Genomic DNA, 18,669 nt, shown 5'->3' on the forward strand with positions numbered 1-18,669 from the left:
TACAGAAACCTTTGTTTGCAATTACAGAGATCATACGTTTCCTGTAGGTCTTGACCAGGTTTGCACACACTGCAGCAGGGATTTTGGCCACTCCTCCATACAGACCTTCTCCAGATCCTTCAGGTTTCGGGGCTGTCGCTGGGCAATACGGACTTTCAGCTCCCTCCAAAGATTTTCTATTGGGTTCAGGTCTGGAGACTGGCTAGGCCACTCCAGGACCTTGAGATGCTTCTTACGGAGCCACTCCTTAGTTGCCCTGGCTGTGTGTTTCGGGTCGTTGTCATGCTGGAAGACCCAACCACGACCCATCTTCAATGCTCTTACTGAGGGAAGGAGGTTGTTGGCCAAGATCTCGCGATACATGGCCCCATCCATCCTCCCCTCAATACGGTGCAGTTGTCCTGTCCCCTTTGCAGAAAAGCATCCCCAAAGAATTATGTTTCCACCTCCATGCTTCATGGTTGGTATGGTGTTCTTGGGGTTGTACTCATCCTTCTTCCTCCAAACACGGCGAGTGGAGTTTAGACCAAAAAGCTATATTTTTGTCTCATCAGACCACATGACCTTCTCCCATTCCTCCTCTGGATCATCCTGTTGGTCATTGGCAAACTTCAGACGGGCCTGGACATGCGCTGGCTTGAGCAGGGGGACCTTGCGTGCGCTGCAGGATTTTAATCCATGACGGCGTAGTGTGTTACTAATGGTTTTCTTTGGGACTGTGGTCCCAGCTCTCTTCAAGTTATTGACAAGGTCCTGCCGTGTAGTTCTGGGCTGATCCCTCACCTTCCTCATGATCATTGATGCCCCACGAGGTGAGATCTTGCATGGAGCCCCAGACCGAGGGTGATTGACCATCATCTTAAACTTCTTCCATTTTCTGATAATTGCGCCAACAGTTGTTGCCTTCTCACCAAGCTGCTTGCCTATTGTCCTGTAACCCATCCCAGCCTTGTGCAGGTCTACAATTTTATCCCTGATGTCCTTACACAGCTCTCTGGTCTTGGCCATTGTGGAGAGGTTGGAGTCTGTTTGATTGAGTGTGTGGACAGGTGTCTTTTATACAGGTAACGAGTTCAAACAGGTGCAGTTAATACAGGTAATGAGTGGAGAACAGGAGGGCTTCTTAAAGAAAAACTAACAGGTCTGTGAGAGACGGAATTCTTACTGGTTGGTAGGTGATCAAATACTTATGTCATGCAATAAAATGCAAATTAATTACTTAAAAATCATACAATGTGATTTTCTGGATTTTTGAAATTACAGACCTCTACATGCTTTGTAAGTAGGAAAACCTGCGAAATCGGCAGTGTATCAAATACTTGTTCTCCCCACTGTATGTGGTAAGCCTACCGTTTGTAAAACACCAAAAAAAACGACATCCAAACAGGACCAAAAAAGACATCTAAAAGATGTCGGCTCGTGCTTACTGGGGTGTAGCCCATCATGTCTGCCACAATGGAATGTTATGAATGCCCATCCACATGGTAGGCCCACCGTGTGTAAAACAGGCCGTTACATTGTCTTTTTTAGTTCTGATTACTGTGACTAATCAATTTGGCTATTTAAGCCCTGAATATCAGCTACCCAACTTTATCAGGAGTTATCAGGATCCTATTTGCAAGGTGTTTACACAGCGGGAAATGCAGAAGTATTTTATTTTACACTATGATCAAATTGACAGATACAAACTTGAAACCACTGATCATGACAATGAGATGAAACTCCTGGACAACAGTTGTGATTGTCCACTCCATATTGTCCATTTGACTTTGACCTGTCCTGTTTTTAGGATATGTTGTTTGTTACCATGACAGCTCATTTTGTATTTGATTGGTTTCCATTTAGGTTCGGCTATTTGATCACTATTTGATCAGAGAAACCTGCATGATGTAAAAAGTGTCCGTTTCATTACATTGTCATACATTTTATCTCCAGCCTGTAGGCTACAGAAAAGGCCACATACTCTTTCTACCATATCCTATATCAGCTACATTATTTATGTTAGATTCATTTTTTGACTGAACGTTGGTGGAGCGCTGCAGCGATGCGTCTCTCCAACAGCGCCCTGGAGAGGCGTGCTGGGAAAGGACAAGCAAAATATTTTGTGACCCTGCCTTTGACAACGTGGACACTGTTTATTACAAGGTGGCATCAGCGCTCACCTAAAAGCCCATATACCACTGGTTGAGAGAAATTGTCACTGATTTTGGGAAGAATTAGTGAGGTTTTGTGTGTTGTTGTTGGTGTGTCTTGGTCAGTTTGCTCAGAAAAATGCTGCCCTTGTCAATCTGCCGCCATAGGTGGACGCTTAATCCTGCCTAATGAGCAGGCCGGCCGTGATTACATGGATGTGACCCTGCCCCCCAACAATCACTGTACTATACCTGGTGGATACAGAGTATCTGTCCCCCTGGTGAACACAGTCCACTCCAGCCACCGTCACCTTCTTAATGTCCTCCTTCTTTATGCCCAGGTTAGACCCTTTAATGGTCACCGCTATCCCACCGTTCAGAGGCCCGAAACGAGGGATGATCTGGGGATTAGACGGAGGAGAGAGAGAGAGAGAAGGGATGATTTAGATGAGTGTGGTAGATTAGACTAGAATATAAATGGTCACTGCTATCAGTGTGTATATAGTAGCTAACAGTCATTACAGTAGTAGTTCAGGTGTATATAGTAGCTAACAGTCATTACAGTAGTAGTTCAGTGTGTATATAGTAGCTAACAGTCATTACAGTAGTAGTTCAGTGTGTATATAGTAGCTAACAGTCATTACAGTAGTAGTTCAGTGTGTATATAGTAGCTAACAGTCATTACAGTAGTAGTTCAGTGTGTATATAGTAGCTAACAGTCATTACAGTAGTAGTTCAGTGTGTATATAGTAGTGAACAGTCATTACAGTAGTAGTTCAGTGTGTATATAGTAGCTAACAGTCATTACAGTAGTAGTTCAGTGTGTATATAGTAGCTAACAGTCATTACAGTAGTAGTTCAGTGTGTATATAGTAGCTAACAGTCATTACAGTAGTAGTTCAGTGTGTATATAGTAGCTAACAGTCATTACAGTAGTAGTTCAGTGTGTATATAGTAGCTAACAGTCATTACAGTAGTAGTTCAGTGTGTATATAGTAGCTAACAGTCATAACAGTAGTAGTTCAGTGTGTATATAGTAGTGAACAGTCATTACAGTAGTAGTTCAGTGTGTATATAGTAGCTAACAGTCATTACAGTAGTAGTTCAGTGTGTATATAGTAGCTAACAGTCATTACAGTAGTAGTTCAGTGTGTATATAGTAGCTAACAGTCATTACAGTAGTAGTTCAGTGTGTATATAGTAGCGAACAGTCATAACAGTAGTAGTTCAGTGTGTATATAGTAGCTAACAGTCATTACAGTAGTAGTTCAGTGTGTATATAGTAGCTAACAGTCATTACAGTAGTAGTTCAGTGTGTATATAGTAGTGAACAGTCATAACAGTAGTAGTTCAGTGTGTATATAGTAGCTAACAGTCATTACAGTAGTAGTTCAGTGTGTATATAGTAGCTAACAGTCATTACAGTAGTAGTTCAGTGTGTATATAGTAGCTAACAGTCATTACAGTAGTAGTTCAGTGTGTATATAGTAGCTAACAGTCATTACAGTAGTAGTTCAGTGTGTATATAGTAGCTAACAGTCATAACAGTAGTAGTTCAGTGTGTATATAGTAGCTAACAGTCATTACAGTAGTAGTTCAGTGTGTATATAGTAGCTAACAGTCATTACAGTAGTAGTTCAGTGTGTATATAGTAGCTAACAGTCATTACAGTAGTAGTTCAGTGTGTATAGTAGCTAACAGTCATTACAGTAGTAGTTCAGTGTGTATATAGTAGCTAACAGTCATTACAGTAGTAGTTCAGTGTGTATATAGTAGCTAACAGTCATTACAGTAGTAGTTCAGTGTGTATATAGTAGTGAACAGTCATTACAGTAGTAGTTCAGTGTGTATATAGTAGTGAACAGTCATTACAGTAGTAGTTCAGTGTGTATATAGTAGCTAACAGTCATTATAGTAGTAGTTCAGTGTGTATATAGTAGGGAGAAAGAGAGAGTGGGAGAGGAGAGGAGAGGGAGAAAATGGAGTTGGGGGAGAGAAAGAGAGGGAGGGAGCGAGGGCAGAGAAAGAGAAAGAGGGGACGAAAGAGGGGGAGAGAGGAGAAAGAGATACGGAGAGGGGGAAGCGAGAGAGGAGAGTGAGAGAGATGGGGGAAAGAGGAAAGAGAGCGGGAGGGAGAGCGAGAAAGAGAGAGCAAGTTGAGGAGGACAGCAGTGTGAGAGAAGACAGTGACAGTTAGAGGAAAGAAGAAGACAGGAAGGAAGAGTGCACCAGATCATAGAGAGAGACTGTTCTCACGTCAGTGATCTTGGGGTTGGGGCACGGCGCTGGTTCCTGGGACTGGCACAATTCCCTGTAGACACAGGACTTCATATTGGCACACCACACACAGTTGTATTTGGGGTCGGCGTTCTTACACAGGCTGCAGTCCTCACGACCCAGAGAACAGTTATACAGCACCACTAAGAGATGGAGAGGAGGGGGAGGAGGAGGAGGAGGAGGTGGAGAGAGGAGAGGAGGAGGAGGTAGAATGGGAGAGAGGAGGTGAGAGAAGCAGAGGGGGGAGGAGGTTGAGGAGAGGAGGAGGGGGAGGTGAGAGAAGCAGAGGGGGGAGGTTGAGGAGAAGTGGAGGGGAGGTGGAGAGAAGCAGAGGGGGGGGAGGAGGTTGGGGAGAGGAGGAGGGGGGAGGTGAGAGAAGCAGAGGGGGGAGGAGGTTAGAAGAGAAGGGAGGGGGAGGTGAGAGAAGCAGGGGGAGGGGGGGGAGGTGGAGAGAAGCAGAGGGGAGGAGGTTGAGGAGGGGAGGAGGGGGAGGTGAGAGAAGCAGAGGGGGGAAGAGGTTGAGGAGAGGAGGAGGGGAGAGGGGAGGTGAGAGAAGCAGAGGGGGGAAGAGGTTGAGGAGGGGGGGGGGAGGTGAGAGAAGCAGAGGGAGGAGGTTGAGGAGGGGAGAGGGGAGGTGAGAGAAGCAGAGGGGGGAGGTTGAGGAGGGGGAGAGGGGAGGTGAGAGAAGCAGAGGGGGGAGGGGGTTGAGGGGGAGAGGGGAGGTGAGAGAAGCAGAGGGGGGAGGGGGTTGAGGAGGGGGAGAGGGGAGGTGAGAGAAGCAGGGGGGAGGGGTTGAGGAGGGGGAGAGGGGAGGTGAGAGAAGCAGAGGGGGGAGGAGGTTGAGGAGGGGAAAGAGAACAAACATCAACTGAATACCAATAACCCACCAGTCTGTACAGGGTTCACATCCTATACAAATAAGCTTGACCTTTGTCCAAAAAAATGTATAAATAATAATAATGAATGAATAATAAATATGTCTGATACTCCGGTTATCCAAAGCAGGTCCATTAAGGTGAAAGAGTTCAAATGGATTAACAGTTCCAGCGGAATAATCCTGGTTGTATTCAGACACTGACATAGTTGTTTGAACACAGCATTGAACAGCAGTGCTGAATCAACTCCAGTGTGTGTTAGAGGACCTGACTCACCAGTCAGAGTGCTGTCAATCTTCTTCTCTGTGTCTCTGTCTTTGATGTGGAAGGACACATTGACCTCCTGCTCCTTGTCGTAGGCAAACTAACACACAGGATATACACAACAGAGAAAACTGACATCTGAGGGCCAGAGACATGGCAAAACCCTCTCTTTCTCGCACTCACACACACACACCAGGGTTTCTGTTAGCTGGTTATCGCTGGCTTAAAAATTAAATAAATAAAGGAAAAGCGATAAATAAAACTGGTGCCGGACAATTGTCTGGGAGAAGAACAGTGTTTTACTGCTAATTGCATTATTGAACTAATAACCGCACGTAGCCTACTGCCATGTGAGCATTGCTGTGCTTCTAACGGGAAGCTAAACGCTCTGATCTGTTGCATCAGACTCATTTCTTATAAATAAATAAATAAATAATAATGACGTAGCCTAGTGGTTGTATGAATTTGGGATCCATCGTCCCTCAACTGTCCCAGAGTCTGTTTGGAATAGGCTATTTCTTTCTTGCACAGAACCACAAGGACAACTTTTCTACTATGGGGGATATTAGATTGACATAGGCTAGTGATTTTGCTGTTCGTTACTCGTCTTGTTGGCTGAAGAAAAGTAAATGTGGACAGTTATTCTAACATCTTCAAACTGCACATCGTTGCATCCTTGAGTTGCATATTCTGTTAAGATGAATTACCATAATCAAAATGTGATTTCTGTCATTCTAAGCACCCTAATCAGGTTACGCATATGGGTCCGGTAAATTTCTCAAAAGGCTTAAATTCTAATGCTTCCTGTCAAATGTCCTACACCACATTTTCCTAACGGAAACGCTGACATGCACGCATGCACACACAATCCAACACACACAACAAGCTAGGGAATTTTTCTGGGGAACTTTGGGTTTTTTCTCTCCCAAAATAGACTCCCCATCACGACTCCAACACCATCATTAAGTTTGCCGACGACACAACAGTGGTAGGCCTGATCACCGACAACGATGAGACAGCCTATAGGGAGGAGGTCAGAGATCTGGCCGTGTGGTGCCAGGACAACAACCTCTCCCTCAACGTGACCAAGACAAAGGAGATGATTGTGGACTACAGGAAAAAAAAGAGGACTGAGCACGCCCCCATTCTCATCGACAGGGCTGTAGTGGAACAGGTTGAGAGCTTCAAGTTCCTTGGTGTCCACATCACCAACGAACTATCATGGTCCAAACACACCAAGACAGTCGTGAAGAGGGCACGACAAAGCCTATTCCCCCTCAGGAGACTAAAAAGATTTGGCATGGGTCCTCAGATCCTCAAAAAATTCTACAGCTGCACCATCGAGAGCATCCTGATTGGTTGCATCACCGCCTGGTATGGCAACTGCTTGGCCTCTGACCGCAAGGCACTACAGAGGGTAGTGCGTACGGCCCAGTACATCACTGGGGCAAAGCTCCCTGCCATCCAGGACCTCTATACCAGGCGGTGTCAGAGGAAGGTCCTCAAAATTGTCAAAGACTCCAGCCACCCTAGTCATAGACTGTTCTCTCTGCTACCGCACGGCAGGCGGTACCGGAGTGCCAAGTCTAGGTCCAAAAGACTTCTCAACAGCTTCTACCCCCAAGCCATAAGACTCCTGAACAGCTAATCATGGCTACCCGGACTATTTGCACTGCCCCCCCACCCCATCCTTTTTACGCTGCTGCTACTCTGTTAAGTATTTATGCATAGTCACTTTAACTCTACCCACATGTACATATTACCTCAACTACCTCAACTAGCCGGTGCCCCCCGCACATTGACTCTGCAACGGTACCCCTGTATATATAGCCTCCCTACTGTCACTTTATTTTACTTCTGCTCTTTTTTTCTCAACACTTTTTTTGTTGTTGTTTTATTCTTACTTTTTTTGTTTAAAATAAATGCACTGTTGGTTAAGGGCTGTAAGTAAGCATTTCACTGTAATGTCTGCACCTGTTGTATTCGGCGCATGTGACCAATAAAATTTGATTTGATTTGTGTTTTTTATTAAACCCAATGACTTCCCCCCACAGTGGGTAGCAGTGCTGTGGTTCGCAGCTCAATATACTTGAACTCCATATTGGCAGCCTCTCAAACACAGATCAGTGGAAGAGAGAGAGAGAGAGAGAGAGAGAGAGAGAGAGAGAGAGAGAGAGAGAGAGAGGAGAGAGAGAGAGAGTTGGAATACTGGCTGGAGGCTTGAGGTGAATATCCTGCATTTCACAACACCAGCTCTGGGACTGAGGAAAAGACAGAACTTCTACTGCTCATGTGGCGCGCTGTGATCTAAAACCTGTGTTTTCTCAACTAGAGAGGTGGATATTACTGACCTCATAACCCTTGAAGTTGAACTTTGACCCCTCATCAAAGGTGAACTCTCTTCCTCTGTGTGTTTCATGAGCTCCGTGCCTATCTTAAACGTCGATCCTAAGACAGACAGGACAAGAGAGAGACAGACACACAGAAGGGACAAGAGAGAGACAGACACACAGGACAGAGAGAGAGACAGACACACAGGACAAGAGAGAGACAGACACACAGGACAAGAGAGAGACAGACACACAGGACAAGAGAGAGACAGACACACAGGACAAGAGAGAGACAGACACACAGGACAAGAGAGAGACAGACACACAGGAAAAGAGAGAGAGACACACAGGACAGAGAGAGAGACAGACACACAGGACAAGAGAGAGACAGACACACAGGACAAGAGAGAGACAGACACACAGGACAAGAGAGAGACAGACACACAGGACAAGAGAGAGACAGACACACAGGACAAGAGAGAGACAATGTTATCATCAATGATTGACATTGAGTAAATAGAGGTGTGTCTGAAATGTCACCCTATTCCCTACATAGTGCACTCAAATGGCACCCTATTCCCTACATAGTGCACTCAAATGGCACCCTATTCCCTACATAGTGCACTCAAATGGCACCCTATTCCCTACATAGTGCACTGTATAGGTAATAGGGTGTCACTTGGGACGAAGCCTAAGAGCTGTGTCTATCTCACCTTGTAAATGTCCAGGTTCTTCCCTTGGAAGCTGATGGGGATGCGGTGGCCTACAGGGATGAGCTGAGGATCTGGGTTCTCAAACTGAGGACAGCTATCAGCCTGGAGGGAGAACAGAAGGTGGTTATAGCTGGTTTAATCAGACAGGCAGACAGACAGGAAGAGCTTGCTAGTTGCCACCATAAGGCAGAAAGTCTGTAAAAGATACAAGATGGCTCAGAGACAACAGCTCTTTATCAATTAATCTTCCCTCAATCCGCTCTTATCAAAGTATTGGACCTTCTTCTTGAGAAGGAGAAAGCGGGAGAGAGGACGCGAGGAACTGTGGAAAGACTAAAGGAGATTGGGCCAAGATTTCAAGATCACTGAGACAGCGCTTCCTCCTACTTGTTGGGCTTTGATGACGTGAGCTCCCTCTACAAGCGTCATCGCTGTCACTGCAGGTGTGGTACGGCCATTCCACTGGCACTGCCACTCACTGGTCACACACGCATACACCTGGGGACAATCAGCCAATAGGAGGAAGAGTTAGGGAGTCAGAGTGTATATAGCCAATGAGCACAGAGATCCACAAAAGTGTTCAGTGTAAAATGACTGAACAGAGCACTGAGAATAACTGTCAGATTAACGGTTTGTTTCATAAAGCAGTGGTCACCCTGGTCGATCATCAAACATTTCTGAAAAGCCAATGACAAAGCCTTGCACTCCACTTATTTTATTAGTCTTGCACTTGATTCAGACGCATGCTGTGGCGGGTAGGCAAAGTGTTCCCATTTTGAACCATTTAATTTGTCTGAAGTGGGACAAACTGTAGTGTGCTACTGCGGGTCAATCGGATAGCTGAATTTGTGAATGAGGCAGAAATAATGTGGTGCGACTCGGGTTTCGCCATCAGGTGGAAGATGGTGTCCCCTCTCTCTGGTCAGTCTCACCGGAGAAAAGGAGAGAGCAGGGACCATGAGAGGAGGACCCTCTGCTGCGCTCTCCCTCCGCTGAGACCGACCATCATATGTAGGTACCATCAACTCCAGTAAATTAAATAATATAATTTAAATAGTATAATTTCAATTTGCCTCAGCTGTGCCTCGCAAATGATACAACTGATCTTATTTTGTTATCAAAGCTCCAGTTTTGAAACATAATATGGTCTGAGAAGAACAATATTGACAGGCCATGTTTAAAAATAAATCTGAGTGGTAGATCTCAGCTTGCTTTTTGACTCCAAAAGTGATCTTGCCTCAGAAAAGGTTGATGACCATAAAGGGTTTAACTGGCGCCACTTACGGTGTGTTCTCTGACTTCCTGATGTGGCTGCACAGTTGTAGAACTTGTATTCACTGGACGTCACCTCGATGCTATCGTTGACCAGGATCTCCACTGGCACCGTCACAAAGTCTGAACAGAATATCACAGAATATCACAGTTCCCACAAAACAGTCCATTACCCTGAGAGGAAATGTTAGCCTGGTCACCTGACTGATTCTGTATTGAATAAAAACACTACATTGTTGCCTTGTTTTGGCAAGATAAAGACAAGTTGGTTAAAAAGAAACAGACTGATATCCAGGCTTGAAAAACAGTATACAGTACCCATCTACTACCCAAGGACCTAAGGACTGGGGTTAGGACTAGTATTCAGGAGGACTAGTATTCAGGAGGACTAGTATTCAGGAGGACTCACCCTGCTTGTCAGGTGTAGGGGGGATGTCCACAGGGTCAGGGAGAGTACAGGTGACCTTCTGATCAATCACACAGCTACACTACTGAACAAACCAAACCTGCACTCTCTATAACGTCAGAACGGCTGATCCTGGGGAGGGTGGGGATGTCGATTTCAACCTGGACAGGAGATAAACAGAGAGGTTTTGAGAGTGGAAGAGAGGGAGGGAGGGAGAGAGAGAGTGACAGAGAAACAAGATAAACTCCCTCTGAATACAAAGAGGTCCATTGAGGAAATCATCTCAATGCCATTATTTTTTTGATTCACAGGAGTGGTTATGTGACAAAAACTCAAGTTGCTGGAGAGAACAGATGAAATGTGAAACCAAAGGGAAGTGACTGATATTCAGGTGTAGTTTAAATGTACACAGTTCATTAATCCAGAACTGCCCAAGAAAGCTAATTTTAGAGAGTGTGTGTGTGTGTGTGTGTGTGTGTGTGTGTGTGTGTGTGTGTGTGTGTGTGTGTGTGTGTGTGTGTGTGTGTGTGTGTGTGTGTGTGAAATGCACTGGAAGGGAGCAGAGCTTAGTGGAATTGACTAGAGTTAAACTCAGAACGAATGAATTCAGAATGAAGCTAAACCCAGCACAACAGATGAGGGTACTTTCACACTGGAGAGGACAGCTGCCAAGACAGGGAAACTCAACCACTCAGACTCAGTACCCTGCCCTGGGTCTTCATACAGCTGAGGTTGGGTGGGCAAAAGGCCTGGATCTGAACACACTGCTGGTTGGGGCTCCACAGCCACCTGTTGTCATCAACTCCCGGGACAGTCTCCCTTCCTGGTACACCTGGAGGAGAACAGACCAGTCACACCCTGGACTACAGCCCCAACCTGAGACTACAGCTAACCCTGGACTACAGCTAACCCCTAACCCTGGACTACAGCTAACCCTGGACTACAGCTAACCCTAACCCTAGACTACAGCTAACCCTAGACTACAGCTAACCCTAACCCTGAACTACAGCTAACCCTAACCCTGAACTACAGCTAACCCTAGACTACAGCTAACCCTAACACTAGACTACAGCTAACCCTAGACTACAGCTAAACCTAACACTGGACTACAGCTAACACTAGACTACAGCTAACCCTAACACGAGACTACAGCTAACCCCTAACACTAGACTACAGCTAACCCAACAAAACTAGACTACAGCTAACCCTAGACTACAGCTAACCCTAGACTACAGCTAAGACCACAGCCACCAACCCTAGACTACAGCAACCCAACCGACTACACTAACCCTGGACTACAGCTAACCCCAACCCTGGACTACAGCTAACCCAGACACAGCAACCCTGGACTACAGCTAACCCTAACCCTAGACTACAGCTAACCCTAGACTACAGCTAACCCCTGGACTACAGCTAACCCTAGACTACAGCTAACCCTAACCCTGGACTACAGCTAACCCTAGACTACAGCTAACCCTAACCCTAGACTACAGCTAACCCTTACCCGGACTACCGTACCTAACCCTGGACTACAGCTAACCCTAACCTGGACCAGCTAACCCTAGACTACAGCTAACCCGAACTACAGCTAACCCTACCCTGACTACAGCTAACCCCTACCCTGGACTACACTAACCCTAGACTACAGCTAACCCTAACCCTAGACTACAGCTAACCCTTACCCTGGACTACACCTAACCCTGGACTACAGCTAACCCTAACCCTGGACTACAGCTAACCCTAGACTACAGCTAACCCTGGACTACAGCTAACCCTTACCCTGGACTACAGCTAACCCTAACCCTGGACTACAGCTAACCCTACGACTACAGCTAACCCTAACCCTAGACTACAGCTAACCCTAAGACTACAGCTAACCCTAACCCTAGACTACAGCTAACCCTAACCCTGGACTACAGCTAACCCTAAACCTAGACTACAGCTAACCCTAACCTTGAGATTACAGCTAACCCTAACCCTAGACTACAGCTAACCCCTAACCCTAGACTACAGCTAACCCTAACCCTAGACTACAGCTAACCCTAACCCTCTAGACTACAGCTAACCCTAACCCTAGACTACAGCTAACCAGGAGTCTGCTACCTGTATCCATGCCCGGTTCATAAATGATAGGAGCTAAAGAGAGAAAATAAGTCCTGGACCATCTATAATAGGAGAAGGCAGTACTAAGCTCATAAGACATTTATAAGTTATATTTTATTATTCATTGAAAGATCAATGAACAGCAGGAAATACCTTGCTGCTATAACCAATGTTCCTTCAAATGTTTTTGGCACTTAGCAAATAGCTGTTATATCATTCAGCCTACAGTAGCAGCCAATGTGTGGTGTTCAATGTAAGCCTACATTCCATGAGACTTTTGAACATGAACCTGTTTATCCACTTTTCCTTCAGACAAGGAGGTGACTGAAAACGTTGTTGTGTTGTTTGATGCAAGAAACCACTTTACAAAATATAATGCAATATTCCAATACCATTATTACAGAGAATCAGACAAATTATGCTACCTCTGCCTATTGTCAACTTAACTTATTCAAGCCTGTCACAAAATACAACACTGCCCCTTTAAGACCAAAAAAACTATCTTTACCTGACTTGCTTTTCAAAGATGTCTAGAAATGTATACGTTTGTACTCTTGTAGGAAGCAATCACTCCATATTGTTGACTACAAATGATCTATAACTGGGCTAATAACTCACTAACTAGCAAAGAATATGAACAAATGTGCACAAGTGGCTACATGCAGCTCTGATTGGTTATGGCGCACTGGTCTGTGTAGAGTAGGGGCTGAGTAGTGCCTGTCAACGCAATAGAATCCTACTCCGATGTGTTCTGCCTACAACAAAATCTCTTGCATAGTTCATTTTGTTTCTGTATGTTGCATTGAAAGCGTTGATTCAATCACAATTCCCACAGTAAAGTGAAAACTGATAGTGGTTAACTAAGGGGAAAACTCTAGAAAATTGAATGAAATTCAATCTCGTGGCTTCTCTGCGCGGGCTGATATTTCTTCCCGCGGCAGCTTAGAGGGGAACATTGGCTATAGCATAACTGGTACTGTACTCACTTGCCCTTCAGCACACACCACCCACAGTAGGGGTCTTTCTGTGACACGCAGGACTGGCAGTCTGACTTCAGGTGGCACGCCTGCACTGGCACCTGGTGATCTATGAGAAAAACAATCACTGGGTGATTCAAACATTGATATCGCACTAACCAAAATGCATGGAGTGCCTCACACCGATAAAAAATCGACGCTTATCGAATAAAGTTCTAGATATGTTCACGGCTCACCTTCTTCTCTGTGGTGATGTAGAGGTGTGCTGAGGCTGGTGTCAAACAGCAGGTTCTTGTTGACCTTGTCACGGTATTCTCCCCGGGGCGCGGCTTCGCTACACCTCTGGACTGGCCGACAGGTGCAGCTTCAGACCTACGTTTCATTAGCAGAAAGAAGACAGAAAAGGTGGCCAGGTCGACGCAGAAGACATTAGTCAACTACTAAGGACAACCTATATAAGTCAGAGCAGCCTATTGAATAACATTTCAGCAGGACGCGTTTCTGTTTAGCAGACGCTCTTATAGGTAAGACCAACCACATATCACAGTCATTGCTTTCCTCAAGTAAACTTTCCTCAAAAGCAGCTATAAGCTCAAATCAGTTCTAGAGTGCTAGTAAGAAAGACAAGTGCGAGTGTTAGTGTAAGAATGACCGTATTGCAATAGTAAGGTGTTAACTAGTAGTGACGGGTCGTCCGCTCAACCAACGGCCTTTTGGTGAACGTCCTTGTTCATGAGAGAATTCCTGAAACTCTATTCATGTGAAAATCTCTGAGCTGTTAAAACATTTTGGACTCCCGCTTAATTCTGATCTGTCAGTTGAGCCAGACCTAACCATCATCTGGAGTTCAGTTAGATAAAAAATTCTCTGAAGATGGCACCTCCTCAACCATCATCTGGAGTTCAGTTAGAAAAACATTCTCTGAAGATTGCACTCCTAAACCATTAACTGGAGTTCAGTTTTAGAAAAACATTCTCAGAAGAAAAACCTCATTGTGATCTACACAAAAATCACATACATTTCAAGGGATTTAATTTGGCCAGGTACAACAATTAATTGAACTCGCGTCACAATCTGACATAATGGTAGGCAACCCTTCAGCCTTTACATGAGACCTTTTTATATTTGTCATGGTTTTTCATCCATTTGTAAGGACTACTGAACAAAGATCCATTGGGAGCCAAAAGATCTGGCACCGAAAAGACTGGGAATGCCCATCACTATTAGCTAGTACCTCTCCAGCAGTCCCCAGGAAGGCAACGGTGTGTTCGTTTCCACAGCGACGGCCACAGCGGTCATCAGGCCCTTCTTGGTGAAGATGGGTTTGGCTGCCGGGGCGAACTCTGCCCTACTGGCAAGTGGGGAGGGCAGGAACTCAGCACCACACTTTGGGAGATCACCAAGTCATTCTGTAGAGGGGAGGAATCAACGTCGAGATACATTATTTAATTAGTAGGTAGATGTGATAATGTAACAGTTATTAGATCATATCTACATCCTCTTGTATAGTTAATTGTAGAAGAGTAACAACCATAACTTCAATGTAAACTAGAAAACCATCAATTGCTTCAAAACTGACCTGCTAGCTAACACCAGATACACTCTCCATCCTCTTACCAGAGGACATACAGTACAACTGCCCTTGACTGGACGTGCTGGTAAGGCTACAAACCTCCTTTTCAGTTTTACACAGCTCATCTGACTTGGAGGAGTACTGAGTAGACGGCAGACGTCCTAATGTGTCCCTTGTTGCTGTAGCAGGCTCCTATGATCTCCACCAGTCTCTTGTTGATGGCCCTCAGTGGGTACATATACACTGCCGAGCTGGAGCTGTCATCGTCCGAGCTGAACACCACAAACAGAACCGACAGCAATACAGAAGTCACTGTTCTTAACAGACTGTTCTGATGGTTCGGACTTGCCTGGTTAAATAATGGTGAAATGGAAAACCACAAAAAGTCATTTTCTAAAGAAAATACCTGCTTCATCTGTCCAAACACATTTTTGTGGGATTCAATCTAATTCAAACAACTCTACTTGTCCCCTTCGAACAATTCTATTAGGGGTTATTCAATTTAATTGGGCTAGAATTGAACTGGATAGCGGATTAAGTTTGAAATACATACCTTATCCAGGGCTCCAACCGGTCCGTACTGGCCAGAGGAGCTCATATTTTTGGCCAGGGCTTCTCTCCTGGAAGGGACACGTAGGCTGCCTGGACCCTGCAGCCAGTACTTGTTCCCCGCGCTGCAGTTCAGCCGGAGCTCTGTGTACGAGTAGTAGTTGTGGTCGTTCTACACATCCTGGAGATAAAGGTGAAGTTCTGGTTCCTGAATCCTGGGCGCCCAGGGTTCTGGAGAACAGGAAGTAGACAAAGCCTTCATCCTGGAAGAAGAAAGACATAAAAAGAGAGAGAGAGAAAGTGAAAAAAAAGGAGCGGAAAAGAGTGAGATGAATCATTCTATTCCCCTTTCAGTCTCTTGGTAACGCTGTAATACAGACCAGCCCAAGGGGGACGCTCACACTGTGTGTGTGCAAAAGGATTTTGACTTTGAAGAGGAATGGGAGGTAAGGGTGAAGGGGTGGGAATGGAGGGAGGGGGATAGTGAACAACACCCAGTCACCATGGTCTGGAAAGGGAAGATAGTGGTGTGTCAGGCTGCCGTACCCCTTAGCCACCTGAAGAGAACAGAGAGGGGGCAAATACAGATACCATGGTGACCAGGAAGTAAATGCAACATGCTTTCAGCTTGGTGCAGTATGTGCTATAACCTTTACACACCTAGGACAAGACAGAGGGAATAGAACATGTGAAATTGACTTACCTATATTTACATTTAAAATCCCCATATATCATCAAAAACATCACAACAAGGTTGCAGGACATTCAGTGGAGTGGGAGTTCCATTTGAGTCCCAGTGAATAGTGATAAATATGATACCATCTATGTCCCCATTGCTGATTAGAAGAACCCTGTGGTCCTCTGTAACTCAGTTGGTGAGAGACCATCTATAGATCTCTAGTCACAATAGCAGATTAAAAACCAGAACAACCCTGTGGTTCGTAGCTCAGTTGGTAGAGCATGGCAATTGCAAGCCAGGATAGTGAATTCTGGGAACATAGTAGAACATTTATACAAGTGCTTTGTATAAAAGGTTGTAAATGACATATTATTATTACTGTGACATAATGTGGAGTCACTTAAGGAAGACGGTGAAGTTTTACTGTTTTGGTTTGCTGACGTAGTAAGACATGACCCCTACTACAGACACACTCTCCTCAGCACTGGCAAGCACGCCCCCCTTTAGTATCGGAATACAGCTAGTGTTAATAGACAGGCTCTCAGAGAACAGATTCCCCGTACAGACTCCCACACACTATCAAGGTGTCTTTGGATGGATGGATGAGGAGCAGTTGTTATGGTTGTTTGGTCTCCACCGCTTCTCGCAGGGAGTCCCGTCACTGGGCGGGGCACATGGGAGTGTCAATTGGGTCTGTTTTGGTGTGGGCCTCGGTGTTCAGGGATTGGTTCAGTTGGTAGATGGCGTTGAGTGCCCACGACACGAGGTGGTGGGTTGGACTACGTGTTGATGAGGGTGACGGAGGTGAACCTCTGGTGGGCGGAGCAGAGGAGGGAGAGAGACTGCGCCGGCCAAGATGGCAGCCAGGATCCACTGCCGACACCATCCCTGGAGGAGAGGGAGGGAGGGATGGGGAGAGAAAACTATTATTATGTTACTCTTTATGTCTCTTTTGTAGCTTGGTAGAGAGAGAAAGGAGAGAGAGAGAGAGGAGGGAGAAGGAGAGGGAGGAGGAGGCAAGTGGGAGAGAGAGAGACTGAAGGAGATGGGAGGAGAAAGTGGGGAGAGAGAGAGATGAGGGAGGAGGGGAGGAGGGTAGGAGAGAGAGAGAGGGAGGAAAAATACAGAGAAGGAGAAAATATAACTTAGTTCCTAATCTTAATATTCTATCTCTATTAGTCTCTGTCTCTTTGTATTCACAGAAGGCCTGAGGGGACGTTTAAACAGCTGATAAAAAAGACATGAAATAAACATGAAGACATTAAGATTTATGCAACGCTCAATAACATCTCCTTCTATGTTTTTTTAGCACAAAGTTATTAGTTTATAAATGCTCCTACCTTCATTCTTCATTATTATTCATCTCTAACTTTCCCACTAAATATAAAGGGAGGGAAAATCAATTCACTGGGCGCTCCCCAACTCCTCAGATGTTGAGATGGATACTGAATTTGACACAGACGATAAAAGAACACGTTTTTTTGTTCAAAAGAAAGAAGCGTATGCAGCATTCACTGGCACCCTTTCCTCCTCCTCCCCTCCCCTCATCCTTCATCCCTGCCTACAGTTTTTGGGTAGTTGATGGCTGGAAGTCAAATAGGCTTAAAAGGATTCGAGAGAGGTTGAGAGGAGAGAGGAGGAGAGGTGGTGTGTGCCAAGGTAACAAAGGTGTCTGTTGTATTATGGGTACGCCTCTCGGAATGGGAGCAGAGAAACTGGTAAAAACCCTCACACAGGATTACAAACTTTTCCCCAAACCTTGGCTGGGTTGATGTGAGACCTAACCAAACACGTTTGGATGTGACCCAAAAGGAACCTCTTTTCCCGAACAAGTCCTGATTCAGTGAACTGGCAAGGTCTGACCAGCGAACTGGCCAATAAGGTCCTGACCCAAACTGGCAATAGGGTCTGGACCCAGTGAACTGGCCAATAAGGTCCTGACCCAGTGAACTGGAAGCCAATAAGGTCTGACTCCAGTGAACTGGCCAATAGGGTCCCTGACCCAGTGAACTGGCCAATAGGGTCTGACCCAGTGAACTGGCCAAAGTCTGACCCAGTGAACTGGCCAATAGGGTCCTGGGACTCAGTGAATTGGCCAATAAGGTCCTGACCCATGAACTGGCCAATAAGGTCCTGGACCAGTGAAATCGGCCAATAAGGTCTTGGAATTCCAGTGAACTGGCCAATAGGGTCTGACCCAGTGAACTGGCCAAAGGCTGACCCAGGAACTGGCAATAAGGTCCTGACTCAGTGAACTGGCCAATAAGGTCTGACCCAGGAACTGGGCTTAATAAGGTCCTGACCCAGTGAACTGGCCAATAGGGTTGACCCAGTGAACTGGCCAATAAGGTTGACCCAGTGAACTGGCCAATAGGGTCTGACCCAGCGAACTGGCCAATAAGTCTGACCCAGTGAACTGGCCAATAAGGTCCTGACCCAGTGAACCGGCCAATAAGGTTGACCCAGTGAACTGGGCAATAGGGTCTGACTCCAGTGAAATGGCCAATAAGGTCTGACCC

At 45.6% G+C, this 18,669-nt stretch overlaps 1 protein-coding gene across 1 annotated transcript in view; it reads right to left on the bottom strand.

Annotated features, from left to right (window-relative positions):
- The window catches only part of LOC121561613 (plexin-B2-like), a 51,371-nt gene extending 33,106 nt beyond the window's left edge, over window positions 1-18,265 (bottom strand). Inside the window, exons 1-13 of the mRNA XM_045217570.1 lie at window positions 18,093-18,265; window positions 15,053-15,194; window positions 14,584-14,735; window positions 13,586-13,713; window positions 13,384-13,458; window positions 10,974-11,101; window positions 10,370-10,430; window positions 9,829-9,986; window positions 8,979-9,089; window positions 8,592-8,693; window positions 5,561-5,648; window positions 4,389-4,552; window positions 2,385-2,533 (exon numbers count right to left, since the gene is read on the bottom strand). Coding sequence (XP_045073505.1) covers window positions 2,385-2,533; window positions 4,389-4,552; window positions 5,561-5,648; window positions 8,592-8,693; window positions 8,979-9,089; window positions 9,829-9,986; window positions 10,370-10,430; window positions 10,974-11,101; window positions 13,384-13,458; window positions 13,586-13,713; window positions 14,584-14,735; window positions 15,053-15,194; window positions 18,093-18,265 — 1,631 coding nt within the window. The remainder of the gene's footprint in view (window positions 1-2,384; window positions 2,534-4,388; window positions 4,553-5,560; window positions 5,649-8,591; window positions 8,694-8,978; window positions 9,090-9,828; window positions 9,987-10,369; window positions 10,431-10,973; window positions 11,102-13,383; window positions 13,459-13,585; window positions 13,714-14,583; window positions 14,736-15,052; window positions 15,195-18,092) is intronic.
- Window positions 18,266-18,669: the final 404 nt, after the last annotated feature.

The sequence above is a fragment of the Coregonus clupeaformis genome, unplaced genomic scaffold (genome assembly GCF_020615455.1).
Source record: "Coregonus clupeaformis isolate EN_2021a unplaced genomic scaffold, ASM2061545v1 scaf1125, whole genome shotgun sequence".
NCBI lineage: Eukaryota > Metazoa > Chordata > Actinopteri > Salmoniformes > Salmonidae > Coregonus > Coregonus clupeaformis.